At 42.1% G+C, this 14,769-nt stretch overlaps 1 protein-coding gene across 1 annotated transcript in view; it reads right to left on the bottom strand.

The window, feature by feature from the left end:
* Positions 1–14,769, bottom strand: part of LOC124553889 (guanine nucleotide-binding protein subunit beta-2) — a 163,856-nt gene that overhangs the window by 92,255 nt on the left and 56,832 nt on the right. Inside the window, exon 3 of the mRNA XM_047127905.1 lies at positions 12,695–12,840. Within this exon, the coding sequence (XP_046983861.1) occupies positions 12,695–12,840 (146 nt within the window). The remainder of the gene's footprint in view (positions 1–12,694; positions 12,841–14,769) is intronic.

Below are 14,769 nucleotides of genomic sequence, written 5' to 3'. Positions count from 1 at the left end.
CATTTCGCAATTGGTTTGGATCTACCCATAATTTTACGAGGTGGTAAATGATAGCTGGATCTGCTAACAGTGTAAGAGAGCCGCTCAGATTGTCTCCTACGTCGTTAATGTAGATCAGGAACAGCAGAGGGTCTCTTACACTTCCATGGGGAGAACCAGAAATCCCTTCTGTTTTACTCGATCACTCTCCGTGAATTTCTACAAACTGTGACCTTTCTGGCAGAAATTCACGAATCGACTCGCATGTGTGAAATGACACTCCATAGGACTCCCAAATTGATTAGAAGTCACTTGTGAGGAATGGTGTCAAAAAACTTCTGCAAATATAAAAATATGGAATCATTTGGTATCCTCTGTCGATAGAACTCATTACTTTGTGAGAATCAACACCTAGTTGTACCTGACAAGAGTGATATTTTCTGAATACGTGTTGGCTGTTTGTCAATAAATCGTTTTCTTTAAGGTAGCCCATCTGGTTCGAACAAAGCACGTGTTCCAAAATCCTACTGCAAATCGACGTTAGGGATATGGGTTTGTAATTCGGGGGATTACTCTACTTTTTTCTTGTGTACCGGCGTGACTTGCACAACTTTCCAGTCTTTCAGCACAGATCTTTCTACGAGCTAGCAGTTGTATATGATTGTTAAGTATGGAGCTATTGAACCATCATGTACTGACTTGGCAGAAAATCCTTAGAAATTTTGGTCTTATGTCAAAGCGGCAGGTGGATCAAAACAAAATGTCCAGACACTCTATGACCAAAATGATACTGAAACAGAGGATGACAGACTAAAGGCCGAAATACTAAATGTCTTTTTCCAAAGCTGTTTCACAGAGGAAAACTGCACTGTAGTTCCTTATCTAGATTGTCGCACAGATGACAAAATGGTAGATATCGAAATAGACGACAGAGGGATACAGAAACAATTAAAGGAGGAAATGCCGCTGGATCTGATGGGATACCAGTTCGATTTTACACAGAGTACGCGAAGGAACTTGCCCCCCTTCTTGCAGCGGTGTACCGTAGGTCTCTAGAAGAGCGTAGCGTTCCAAAAGATTGGAAAAGGGCACAGGTCATCCCCGTTTTCAAGAAGGGACGTCGAACAGATGTGCAGAACTATAGACCTATATCTCTAACGTCGATCAGTTGTAGAATTTTGGAACACGTATTATATTCGAGGATAATGACTTTTCTGGAGACTAGAAATCTACTAGATAGGAATCAGCATGGGTTTCGAAAAAGACGATCGTGTGAAACCCAGCTCGCGCTATTCGTCCACGAGAGGGCCATAGACACGGGTTCCCAGGTAGATGCCGTGTTTCTTGACTTCCGCAAGGCGTTCGATACAGTTCCAAAAAAAAAAAATGTTCAAATGAGTGCGAAATATTTTGAGACTTAACTGCTAAGGTCATCAGTCCTTAAGCTTACACACTGCTTAACCTAAATTATCCTAAGGACAAACACACACACACCCATGCCCGACGGAGGACTCGAACCTCCGCCGGGACCAGCCGCACAGTCCATGACCGCAGCGCCTGAGACCGCTCGGCTAATCCCGCGCGGCGATACAGTTCCCCACAGTCGTTTAATGAACAAAGTAAGAACATATGGACTATCAGACCAATGTGCTGCGAATACATACAAAGAAAGATCCTTTATCATTTAGCTACAGTATAGCAGGTCAGCAACTGGAAGCAGTTAATTTCATAAATTATCTGGGAGTATGCATTAGGAGTGATTTAAAATGGAATGATCATATAAAGTTGATCGTCGGTAAAGCAGATGCCAGACTGAGATTCACTGGAAGAATCGTAAGGAAATGCAATCAGAAAGCAAAGGAAGTAGGTTACAGTACACTTGTTCGCCCACTGCTTGAATACTGCTCAGCAGTGTGGGATCCGTACCAGATAGGGTTGATAGAAAATATAGAGAAGATCCAACGGAGAGCAGCGCGCTTCGTTACAGGATCATTTAGTAATCGCGAAACCGTTACGGAGATGGCAGATAAACTCCAGTGGAAGACGCTGCAGGAGAGACGCTCAGTAGCTCGGTACGGGCTTTTGTCAAAGTTTCGAGAACATACCTTCACCGAGGAGTCAAGCAGTATATTGCTCCCTCCTACGTATATCTCGCGAAGAGACCGTGAGGATAAAATCAGAGAGATTAGAGCCCACACAGAAGCATACCGTCAAACGTTCTTTCCACGAACAATACGAGACTGGAATAGAAGGGAGAACCGATAGAGGTACTCAAGGTACCCTCCGCCACACACCGTCAGGTGGCTTGCGGAGTATGGATGTAGATGTAGATCTACATCATACTCTTAGAAGAAAGTAATTGGTATACAGTCTGGACCGAAAGACTTGTTTTTATTAAGTGACTTCTAAAGGTACTCATGTTGGCAGCTGTTCTTGCTTCGAACTCTGGAATTTCGTCTTCTTTTGTGAAGGAATTTCGTAAAATCTTATTTGGTAACTCAGCTTAGGTGATGGTAGACATCGCTTACCAGATGCAAGACTAGACGAAAGTTAAAGACAAATCAGCATAAATTATTGCCACGTCCTTCTTCATAGTCCAGCCAAGTATTTGTAATGTTACTATTAACAAATGTTTGTAAATTATTGCTAACTGTGTTCCCATCATTTTGCCGGAGTGTTATCTACCCTATTTGGCTCTGTGCTGTGACAGTATAATTGCTGTGTGCAAGCAAGGCATCTCAACAACTGCATCCATTTTCGGTGTTAGGAGGGTCCCTTCCTGCCATACGTTTATGTCTGACATCGAGAGCATTTGATGAATACAACAGCTACGTAATAAAGGATGTCCAGACCTTGGCTACTGATGGCCACAATGTGGAAACAGCGCGTGCTTGCACTTGGATGGAATACACTGAGCCGCGCGGGATTAGCCGAGTGGTCTTAGGCGCTGCAGTCTGGGACTGTGCGACTGGTCCCGGCGGAGGTTCGAGTCCTCCCTCGGGCATGGGTGTGTGTGTTTGTCCTTAGGATAATTTAGGTTAAGCAGTGTGTAAGCTTAGGGACTGATGACCTTAACAATTAAGTCCCATAAGATTTCACACACATTTGAACATTTTTTTTTAATACACTGAAATGACGAAAGTCATGTGATAGCAATATGCACAAATACGGATGGCGGTACTATAGCCTTACGCAGGGTGTAAAAGGAAATTGCACTGGCAGAGCTGTAATTTGTAGTCTGGTGATTTGTGTGAAAAGGTATCCAACACGATTGTGGACACACGACGAGAATCAACAGATTTTGACTGTGGAATGGTAATTGCAGCTAGACACATGAGACATTTCATTTCGGAAATGGTTAGGGAATTCTGTATTTCGAGATCTACAATGCCAAGAGTGTGAAGAGAATACCAAATTTCAGGCCTTTCATCTCACAACAGAAAATGCAGTGGCCGATGGCCTTCACTTAACGACCGAGAGCAGCATCATTTGTGTAGAGCTGTCAGTGCTAACAGACAAGCAAAACTGTGTGAAATAACTGTAGAAATCAATGTGGGATGTACGACAGCATCTGTTAGAACAGATTGGCGGAATTTGGCGTTAATGGCTATGGCAGCAGACGACCGACGTAAGTAGCTTGGCTAACAGAACGCCATCACCTGCAGTGATTGTGACCATATCGTTTGGACTCTAGACCAGGGGTCTCCAAGCTACGGCCCGCGGGCCGAAACCGGCCCACAAGTTCCGGCAAACCGGCCCGCGTTAGCTGGCCGGACATCCCCGGCATCCGGCCCGCCAAATATTTGAGGTGCTACCTATACTGCCAACAGTTGAGTTTCGAGGACTCTCTCTTTAAAAATTCTACATTCACTGTCAACCTTTCGTTTCTTTTCCATATTTGTACAGAACTTCACTAAAGATTGTAACCTGAAAATAAAATTGTGCTGTTTAATACTAATAAAACTAGGGAGTAGTCTGCTTAAGGTTCTTTAATTACTAAATTAAATACTCACAATTACACTGTAGTTCCACTAAAAAATACAGTGACAAAATACTCAGTCGTGCTATACATATTTCGATTTTCAGATTTTCCTTGTCTCTTCGAATTCAAACTTTGAATTGTCCCACACTTCGTCGTCACACCTACTAGTACAGTGCATAAAACACTAAAAAACTTGTGAGACACTCGCAACATAGACACAATCACGCAACAGAACTATCAAATATATGCTCTGGCTCTGCTACTCGCTACAAGGCTACATGACTAAACTTATTGTTGCGCCGCTTGAAACAACAATGCGTTGACATACTCTACCACTGTTACGTCTTGCAGTAATAATGTTGCTAACAATGATTTTGAGATTTCGTTAACTTTGCAGAACGCTTTCGTGAAGAATGTGCAGTGACATACTTTTTTGTCGGTGAAACTCGCCATAATAAAATACGCCAGAATTTCGGTCAGGTACGTCCACCAATCAAAATTATGTAATTAAATAAAAATCGTAGTTCATTTCAGTGCTAGCTATTCCGACAACCTTAGATTTTTGCGATTTCATCTTTCCTTGAGCCTTACATTACGGTGGTCATGCAGTGCTAGGGTGCTTTAATCCCACTAGGTAGATCTTGGCCCTTATGACTTCGTGGAGGAGTCAATGTGGCCCACGGACTAAAACGTTTGGAGACCCCTGCTCTAGACGACCAAAAAACTTAACCTGGTCTGATGAGTCCCAATTTCAGTTTAAGGGGACCACACCGTAGTTCAGGTCGAAAAAAATCGATTTTCGTTTTTCATCACATTTCGGTAGATTAACGTTTTATTTGCGTACTCTGAAAAGGATTTTGGCGAAAAAAATTTTTTCGAGCATTGTAAGAGCATTTTCCTACCACGTATGTCTATGTGCCACGCCCAGTTTTCTATGACTCACTTTCCTGCACATATTTTACATCTTTGTATCCCCTACGTTGCACATTAGGTATTTTTTTGTACTCCTGAGTGTGTTGGTTGTCCTTGGAATGCAACACGCTTTCAAACATGCGGTTAGTTTTGATCAAGTGTGATTGCGAGTAGTTGTTATAGAAAACTTGCAGGTATATTGTAGGCAAGCAATTAGGAGAAATAAAATCTGGAGGCAATCAAGAGTGATGTTTGGGCCATATTCTTCCATAAGTCCTCTACTGATGACAAGCCATGTCATGGATTGTGTCCATCAGGAGAAAATTAGTGGTGCAAACACAATAGAGCTCAGGAAACTAGAGAATCTCATTCTCACCAGCGTTCTCTTCCTGCTGCTGTTTTTACAGCAATTAAGCCTATTTTCAGAAACTTGGCTCGTCCTGACCTTCTAAGGAAATGTCTGCATGGGCAGACACAGAACCGAAATAAATGTTTCAACAGCATAATTTGGAGCCGCCTTGCTAAAACTGTATTTGTAGGCATGCATACAATGAAAGTAGGAGTTCATGATGCTGTTATTACATTCAGTTGTGGTAATATTGTAAAGTGTTGGGTACTGAAAAATTTGGGAATTAATTCTGATGAAAATATGATCACTAGGCTGCCACGTTGCGATAAAATAAGGATAGCCGATGCAGACAGGTCTGCATCTAATATGGCTAAGAAAGCAAGACAAACATCCAGGAACGTGAAAAAGAAGCTGGAAGACGTGCTAGAGGCCAAAGAAGGGCCATCATAAGCAGCAGGAGCGTTTTAATTAACTGTAAGTAACAAATTTCAAAAGTTTTGTTTAAAGTCAATTTCCCGCAAACTAAAATTACATATGCCCCATTATATCAGAAACTATCATAAATAAATGAACGATATTTTCAGAGACTCTGCATAACATAAAATAGCCACCTCTGGCACTACACTACTGGCCACTAAAATTGCTACACCAAGAAGAAATTCAGATGATAAACGGCTATTCATTGGACAAATATACGTATACTAGAACTGACATGTGATTACATTTTCACGCATTTTGGGTGCATAGATCCTGAGAAATCAGTACCCAGAACAACCAACTCTGGCCGTAATAACGGCCTCGATACGCCCGGGCACTGAGTCAAATAGAACTCGGATGGCGTGTACAGGTACAGCTGCCCAAGCAGTTTCAACACGATACCACAGTTCATCAAGAGTAGTGACTGGCGTATTGTGACGAGCCAGTTGCTCGGCCACCATTGACCAGACGTTTTCAATTGGTGAAAGATCTGGAGAATGTGCTGGCCAGGGCAGCAGTCGAACATTTTCTGTATCCAGAAAGGCCCCTACAGGAACTGCAACATGCGCTCGTGCATTATCCCGCTGAAATGTAGGGTTTCACAGGGATCGAATGAAGGGTAGAGCCACGGGTCATAACACATCTGAAATATAACGTCCACTGTTCAAAGTGCCGTCAATGCGAACAAGAGGTGACCGAGACTTGTAACCGATGGCACCCCATACCATCGAGCCGGGTGATACACCAGTATGGCGATGACGAACGCATGGTTCCAATGTGCGTTCACCGCAATGTCGCCAAACACGGATGCGACCATCGTGATGTAAACAGAACCTGGATTCATCCGAAAAAATGACGTTTTCCCATTCGTGCACGCAGGTTCGTCGTTGAGAACACCATCGCACGCGCTCCTGTCTGTGATGCAGCGCCAAGGGTAACCGCAGCCACGGTCTCCGAGCTGATAGTTCGTGTTGCTGCAAACGTCTTCGAACTGTTGGTGCAGATGATTGTCGTCTTGCAAACAACTCCATCTGTTGACTCGGGGATCGAGACGTGGCTTCACGATCCGTTACAACCATGCGGATAAGATGCCTGTCATCTCGACTGCTAGTGATACGAGGCCGTTGCGATCCAGCACGGCGTTCCGTATTACCCTCCTGAACCCACCGATTCCATATTCTGCTAACAGTCATTGGGTCTCGAACAACGCGCGCAGCAATGTCGCGATAGGATAAACCGCAATCGCGATAGGCTACAATCCGACCTTTATCAAAGTGGGAAACGTCATGTTACGCATTTCTCCTCCTTACACGAGGCATGACAAGAACGTTTCACCAGGCAACGCCGGTCAACTGCTGTTTGTGTATGAGAAATCGGTTGGAAACTTTCCTCGTGTCAGCACGTTGTAGGCGTCGCCACTGGCGCCAACCTTGTGTGAATGCTCTGAAAATCTAATCATTTGCATATCGCAGCATCTTCTTCCTGTGGGTTAAATTTCGCGTCTGTAGCACGTTATCTTCTTGGTGTAGCAATTTTAATGGCCAGTAGTGTACATTCATTAATATTCCCCCATTATAAAGTTCAAAAAAAAATATTTTCTGCAGAAATAACTTAATATTTTTCGTTAATCAATTTAAAAAAGTATTTCTTAAAATCTATACAATGGATAAAGTAGATTTTACTACAGTTGACTGTTAGCATCATGTAATATACAGTAAAAATAGTAAGGTCCTGCATCAAATAGTTTTTTTCAGAAATGGGTCAAACACTTGCCTAAATTAACGTGGGTTAGATAGGCAGGGTGTGGTCCCCTTAAGAACTAATGGTAGGGTTCGAGTGTGGCGCAGACCCCAAGATGTCATGGATCAAGGTTGTGAACAAGGCGCTGTGCGGGTTGGAAATGGCATAGGCTGTGTTTACATGGAATGGGCAGGGTCCTCTGGTCGAACCGAACCTATAATTGACTGGAAATTGTTATATTCGACTGCTAAGAGCCCATTTGTAGCAATTCATGGACTTCATGTTTCGAGACAACGATGGAATTTTTATGGACAACAATGTGCCATGTCACTGGGACACAATTGTTTGTGATTGGGTTGAAGAACATTACAGACCATTCGAACGAATGATCTGGCCACCCAGATCGCCTAAAATGAAACCCATTGAACATTCATGGGACGGGCTCGAGAAGTCATTTTGGGCACCAAATCTTGCACCGGCAACACTTTCACAATTATGGACGACTGTAGAGGCAGTCTGGCACAATGTTTCTGCAGGGGACTTCCAACACCTTGTTCAGTCCATACCATGTCGAATTGCTGCTCTGAGTAAAAGGAGGACCGACACGATGTTAGGAGGTATCTCATGACTTTTTTCACCACAATGTAATGTGACAGTGAAGTGGAGATACACATGGCATGCCAAACGAATAGAGAGGTGCAAGTCGCTGAGTAATAAATAGGAAGTGCTGGGACGCTAAGACGAAATTGCTGCAGGAAAAATGTGACGACATCGAAAAAGAAATGATTGTAGGAAGGACAGCGTACAGGAAAGTCGAAACAACCTTCGGTGACATTAAAAGCAACAGTGATAACATTGAGAGTGCGACGGGAATCCCAGTATTAAATGCAGAGGAGATCGGATAGGTGGAAAGAACACATTGAAATCCTATATGAGGGGGAAGATTTGTCTGATGTGATAGAAGAAGAAACATGAGTCGATTTAGAAGAAATATGGGATCCAGTATTAGAGTCGGCATTTAAGCGAGCTTTGGAGGACTTGATATCGAATAAGGCAGAAGGGATAGATATTTCCATCTATGGCACTGCAAATTTTTTTCCTTATTTTGTCACCTGAAGATATGGCATTTCTGTCTCTTTATATATTGTAATTGTTTTACTGTTTGTATATATATACATATATGCATATGCATTTATGTTGGTTTGTTTTGTGAATATTATTTGTATTTATACGCTGTGTCTGGCCTAGGGAAAACTATGCAATCGAACGAATACATCGATAGGTCGTGTGGAGAACCAAAGTGTTTAGGATCTTTGGTAGTGTTAACTCTGCCGCGTGAAGCGCGGGCTGAGCAGAAAGGAGTCTGGCTGGAGTAGTGCAGTGGAGCAGGTGTGTTTTGTGACGCTCCCGCGAGTTGCCGCGCGTTCGGGGTTGGACAGCATGTAATTGCGCTCGACTGGCTATAATAGTTTCTAGCACGGTGTCGCGGACGGGAAGCATTAGCTGGCACACATCAAGAGCCTGTTTCGCCTGGTGACCGTGTCGAGAAGAAGGCGCGCCAACATCCAGCTTCTGCAACAGCGACGGCCGACAATGAGTGACTGTCGCCACCTCCTCGATCGACGGCTTCAAACCTTCAATCAACCAACAAGGAATACTAAAAGCACGTAAAGTTTCAGAACTGTATGGCAGACCTCAGCTTTTAAAATTGTTGCATCACAAAATTACAGCAACTTAGCATGAACCTTTGTTGCTCATTGTCCCAATTGCATTACCAAGCAGGGTCCCTTCCTTTTCCGAAATGAACCCGAGTGTCGTTGAAATTCAAACGCCAGCATTAAAATAATATAATTCGATTTCACTGCTTTAATTTCAAAGTTCAGTTAAAGTATTCATAGCTGGCTACAATATTTAGATTACACGAGCACAAATTAAGAGTGCGAGTTTTTGTTTGCATATTTTAGCTTACCTGTGACTGCAGCTCAGCTTGGTACGTACTAAATTTTACTATTGTTAATTGTTCAGAATCATTAATTCAATTTCGAAGTTAAATCTCTTATTTCTAAATTGCATAGATTCAAGTAGCTTTTGAAATGATTGTTGAGGTAGCCCAAGACTAACTGTATTTTACTGAATTTCGATATGCTTCAGAAACAAAGTTCACTATTAATCTCAGTCACTAAATTAACTTTCAATTTTCCGGTTTTATTAATTCTTTTGCTAAATGAAGTCAGAGTGTAGCGAAATTTATTACTTCTGACAAACTTTCAGTTTTCACACTACACGTGTCAACCTTCAGTTGCCTAGCTTCTAGTGCTAATTATATGTGTAATAACCTTTCTTTTTCAGTTACTATAGTAATTGTCCTTAGGACTGGCGACTGTAATTTCCCCCAAATCTCAAATATCTAATTACCGCTAGTTAATTGTTGATGTAACGGCTGCACATTTACTTTCTTTACTAACTTTACCCCTTTTCAAAATTAATTTCCACCAGTTTCATTTGCATTTTTCCTTTCATTTAGATGTAACCCTTTCCTCCCTCTTTACCAACAAATTAACTTCGGTGACGATTGCTTTTCCCAAATTTCCATTAGGTAAACGCGGTTTAATTTTTCACTGTGATTAAGGTCGATAAGTGAGGGGGAGGTTACAAGTCCATGAGAATTTCTGGAAAATCATTGTGGAAAGTGCCAAAAAAAGACTATACACGTTCGTGTGCAGAATGTATGAGTCTGGCGACATACCATCTGACTTTAGGAAAAACATCATCCACACAATTCCGAAGATGGCAAGAGCTGACAAGTGCGGGAATTACCGCAGAATCAGCTTAACAGCTCATGCATACAAGTTGCTTACAAGAATAATATACAGAAGAATGGAATAGAAAGTTGAGGATGTGCTATATGACGATCAGTTTGGCTGAAAGGTAAAGGCGCGAGAGACGCAATTCTGACGTTGTGGTTAATAATGGAAGCAAGACTAAACAAAAATCAAGACATGTTCACAGGATTTGTCGACCTTGAGAAAGCGTTCGACACTGTAAAATGGTGCAAGCTGTTCGAAATGCTGAGAAAAGTAGGGGTAAGCTATGGGGAGAGACGTGTCGTATGCAATATGTACAACAGCCAAGAGGGAATAATAAGAGTGGACGACCAAGAGAGAAATGCTCGGATTAAAAAGGGTGTAAGACAAGGATGTAGCCTTTCGCCCCTACTGTTCAATCTCTACGTCGAGAAAGAAATAAGGGAACTAAAAGAAGGGTTCAGGAGTGGAATTAAAATTCAAGGTGGAAGGATATCAATGATACGATTCGCTGGTGACATTGCTATCCTGAGTGAAAGTGAAGAAGAATTAAATGATCTGCTGAACGGAATGAAAAGCCTAAATGAGTACAGAGTATGGATTGAGAGTAAATCGAAGAAAGATGAAGGTAATGAGAAGTAGTCGAAATGAGAACAGCGAGAAACTTAACACCAGGATTGATGTTGACGAAGTAGACGAAGTTAAGGAGTTCTGCTACCTAGGCGGTAAAATAACCAATGACGGACGGAGCAAGGAGGACATCAAAAGCAGACTAGCAATGGCAAAAAGGGCATTCCTGACCAAGGGAAGTCTACTAATATCAGATATCGGCCTTAATTTAAGGAAGAAATTTGTGAGAATGTATGTCTGGAGTACAGCATTGTACAGTAGTGAAACATGGACTGTGCGAAAACCGGAACAGAAGAGAATCGTAGCATTTGAGATGTGGTGTTACAGATGAATTCTGAAAATTAGATGGACTGATAAGGTAAGGACTGAAGAGGTTCTGTGCAGAATCAGAGAGGAAAGGAATATGTGGAAAACACTGATAAGGAGAAGGGACAGGATGATAGGACATCTGCTAAGACATGAGGGAATGACTTCCATGGTACTAGAGGGAGCTGTAGGGGGCAAAAAGTGTAGAGGGAGGCAGAGATTGGAATACATCCAGCAAATAATTGAGGATGTAGGTCGCAAGTGCTACTCTGAGATGAAGAGGTTAGCACAGGAACGGAATTCATGGCGGGCCACATCAAACCAGTCAGTAGACTGATGACAAAAAAAAAAAAAAATATATGTATATATATATACCATTAATTAAAAATTTATAGAAATAGTTTGTATTTTCTTTGAGTGATGACTAAAAGAAAAAAAAAAGAAAAAAGCCAACGAAAGGGTGTAAGGTGCCTCTTACGTGAGGAAGACATTTTTACCAGTTTTAATAAATTATTGTCTCTCATTGATGTATTCACGATAGTTAGGAAGTGCTGTAGTCCGTAGCCGGCCACGAGTCGGAAAGCATTTCCCACGGTGGCTGGCTGGCTGGCTGGCTAGGTGACGACGCGACCATATGTCGCGCGTAGCGGGTTGGGGCTCGGCGCTGGACCGTAGCAACAGGCGTCGGCCTGGGAAATATACGTGACGGGAAGTACCGCCATCTTGGCGCCAAAGTCACCCATTTTGATTATTCATATTTAATAATTGAAGTCATTTATGACAACATGAGTACTACGAGGTGCCTCTGGATGTTTAATACTATTTATCATGATTCTGCCTCGTTAAAATTCACACCCGTTCATTAACAAATGCATATCTTAGTAAGTACGAACTTGATCGGAAATCCACGAACTGTGACGAAACTAGTAAGAGATACGGACTGCGCGCTAAAGTCGGCAGTCGGCGTTAAGAGCTCTTCCTGTCTTGTTCGACGGTAGCCGTGCTCTCGGTTACGAGTAGTTTGTGACACGAGTGTTTCATTATTGATCTAATAGGAATAAAAGTGGCATTACGGCATTATGAATGTTAATTTGGAGTAAATAGATACCCCAAAGTTGATCAACAGCAATTTCAGATAGTTAGCTTTCACCGACAGAGACATCCAATGCGCCAATGAAGAACCTGCATGGGACGACATTTACGAGAGCTGCACCGCGCACAGGTAGGAGGAAATCCGACGACACGACCCACCGAGGCGGATCGAGCAAGGTCCGACTCACACTCGCAGGTTCCTGGTAGAAATGCAGACCAGTCATACTGTACGTCACATACACCACCCTCTACGGACTCGCGGCTAAGCTGAGTAATAGCAGTATCAGTTTAGAAGCGAGGGGATCTTGCAAGGGGTAACATTGAGATGGAGAAGATGGCGCCCACAGTGTGGGGACAACGCGGTCTTTGGGCAAGACGCTACAGTGTGACAGCCAGGGGTCGAGCAGGTGTGGTGCGACTGACCTGCTGTCGCCGCTGTAGTGGACCGAGTTGACTTTGTTGAGGTGTCCCTTGAGCAGCTTCTTGGTGGTCAGTCGGATGCGCGGCAGATCCGACATGTTTCCGCACACCTCCTCGATCTTCGCATCCGCCACCTTCTGCTGCTCATCCTGGCAACACACAACACAATATAGATTAGATTAAATTTACTTTCATTCCAATTGATCTGTAGCGAGGAGGTCCTCCAGGATGTGGAACATGTCAGAAAAACAACAATACATGACAAATATTTACAACTCAAATAAATAAGCTAATGTACCATTCCACAGGTCCCAAGTGCAATGATCATCATTTTTTAATGAACACTATATGAAAGAATCAGTTTACAAATACTAATGCACTAAATTTAAAATAAAAAAGTTTTATTTATATATATATATATATATATATATATATATATATATATATATATATATATATATCAGTTGGTTCTACTGAGAAATTCATCAGTGGAGTAGAAGGAAATCCTTTAGGCTTCTCTTAAACTGAATTTCATTGGTTGTTAAGCTTTTTATGGCTGCTGGCAAGTTATTGAAAATGTGTGTTCCTTAATAATGCACACCATTTTGTACAAAACTGTCCACAGCTCGTGGTCTTGCGGTAGCATTCTCGCTTCCCTTGCACGGGGTCCTGGGTTCGATTCCCGGCGGGGTCAGAGATTTTCTCTGCCTCATGATGACTGGGTGTTGTGTGTTCATCATCATTTGATCACCATTGACTCGCAAGTCGCCGAAGTGGCGTCAGCTAAAAAGGACTTGCAATATGGCGATCGAACTTCCCCGCATGGGGCCTCCCAGCGATAAATGCCATACGATCATTCATTCATTCATTCATTCATTGTACATGACTAAGTGACGTGAAATCCTTGTGAAGATTATTTTTATTTCTAGTATTGATTCCATGAATTGAGCTGTTGGTTTGAAAAAGTGATATATTTTTAATGACAAATTTAATTAAAGAATAAATATATTGGGAAGCAGTAGTTAGTATCCCTAGTTCCCTAAACAGGCTTCTGCAGGATGTTCTTGAGTTCACACCACACATAACTCTTACTGCACGTTTTTGTGTCCGTAAAACTTTAGCTTGGCTTGATGAATTGCCCAAAAAAATAATCCCATATGACATTATGGAATGAAAGTAAGCATAGTATGTCAGCTTTTTCATTTTTATATCCCCTATGTCTGACACAATTCGCATTGCAAATAGAGATTTGTTAAGACACTTCAACAGTTCTGTGGTGTGCTCCTCCCAGTTGAATTTACTGTCAAGCTGTAATCCCAAGAATTTAACACAGTCCACTTCTTCTATCTGCTTTACATCGTATGTTGGACATATACTCGTGGGACACCCCTTACAAGTTCTGAACTGGATTTAGTGTGTTTTTTCAAAGTTTAGTGACAAGAAATTGGCTAAGAACCAGTGATTAATGTCCAAAAATATTTTATTAGCTGATCTTTCTAAGACTACATTTGATTTGCTATTCACTGCAATGTTTATATCATTGGCAAACAAAATGAACCTCGCATCTGGTAATGTTACTGATGAAAGGTCATTGACATACACAAGAAAAAGTAAGGGCCCCAAAATGGAACATTCCGTAAAATGGAACCTATATCAGCAGGTTGAAGGTTTTGCTATGGGCAACAATCTGGTTATTGAAAAGGCTGTGTATGTAAGGATAATTGATCATTTTATATCACATGATTTGTGATCAAATGTACAGTTCGGTTTTAGAAGTCGTTTAACAACTGAAAATGCTATCTTCTCTTTTCTCTGTGGGGCACTGAATGGGTTAAACAATAGGCTTCGAGCACTAGGCATATTTTTTGATTTAAGTAAGGCGTTTGATTGTGTCGATCACAAAATATTGATCCAGAAGTCGGACCATTACGGAATATGGGGAGTAGCTCACAATTGGTTCACCTCTTACTTTAGCAACAGACAGGTAAAGGTCACTATTCACAATGTTTAGAATGGCTGTGATGTGGGGTCTGAGTGTGGTACAGTCAACTGGGAAGTGCCCCAGGGATCAGTGTTGA

Source organism: Schistocerca americana, chromosome 11 (genome assembly GCF_021461395.2).
Source record: "Schistocerca americana isolate TAMUIC-IGC-003095 chromosome 11, iqSchAmer2.1, whole genome shotgun sequence".
Taxonomy (NCBI): Eukaryota; Metazoa; Arthropoda; class Insecta; order Orthoptera; family Acrididae; genus Schistocerca; species Schistocerca americana.
The sequence above is the reverse complement of the archived record's forward strand: the minus strand, read 5'-3'. Positions and strand labels throughout refer to the sequence as shown.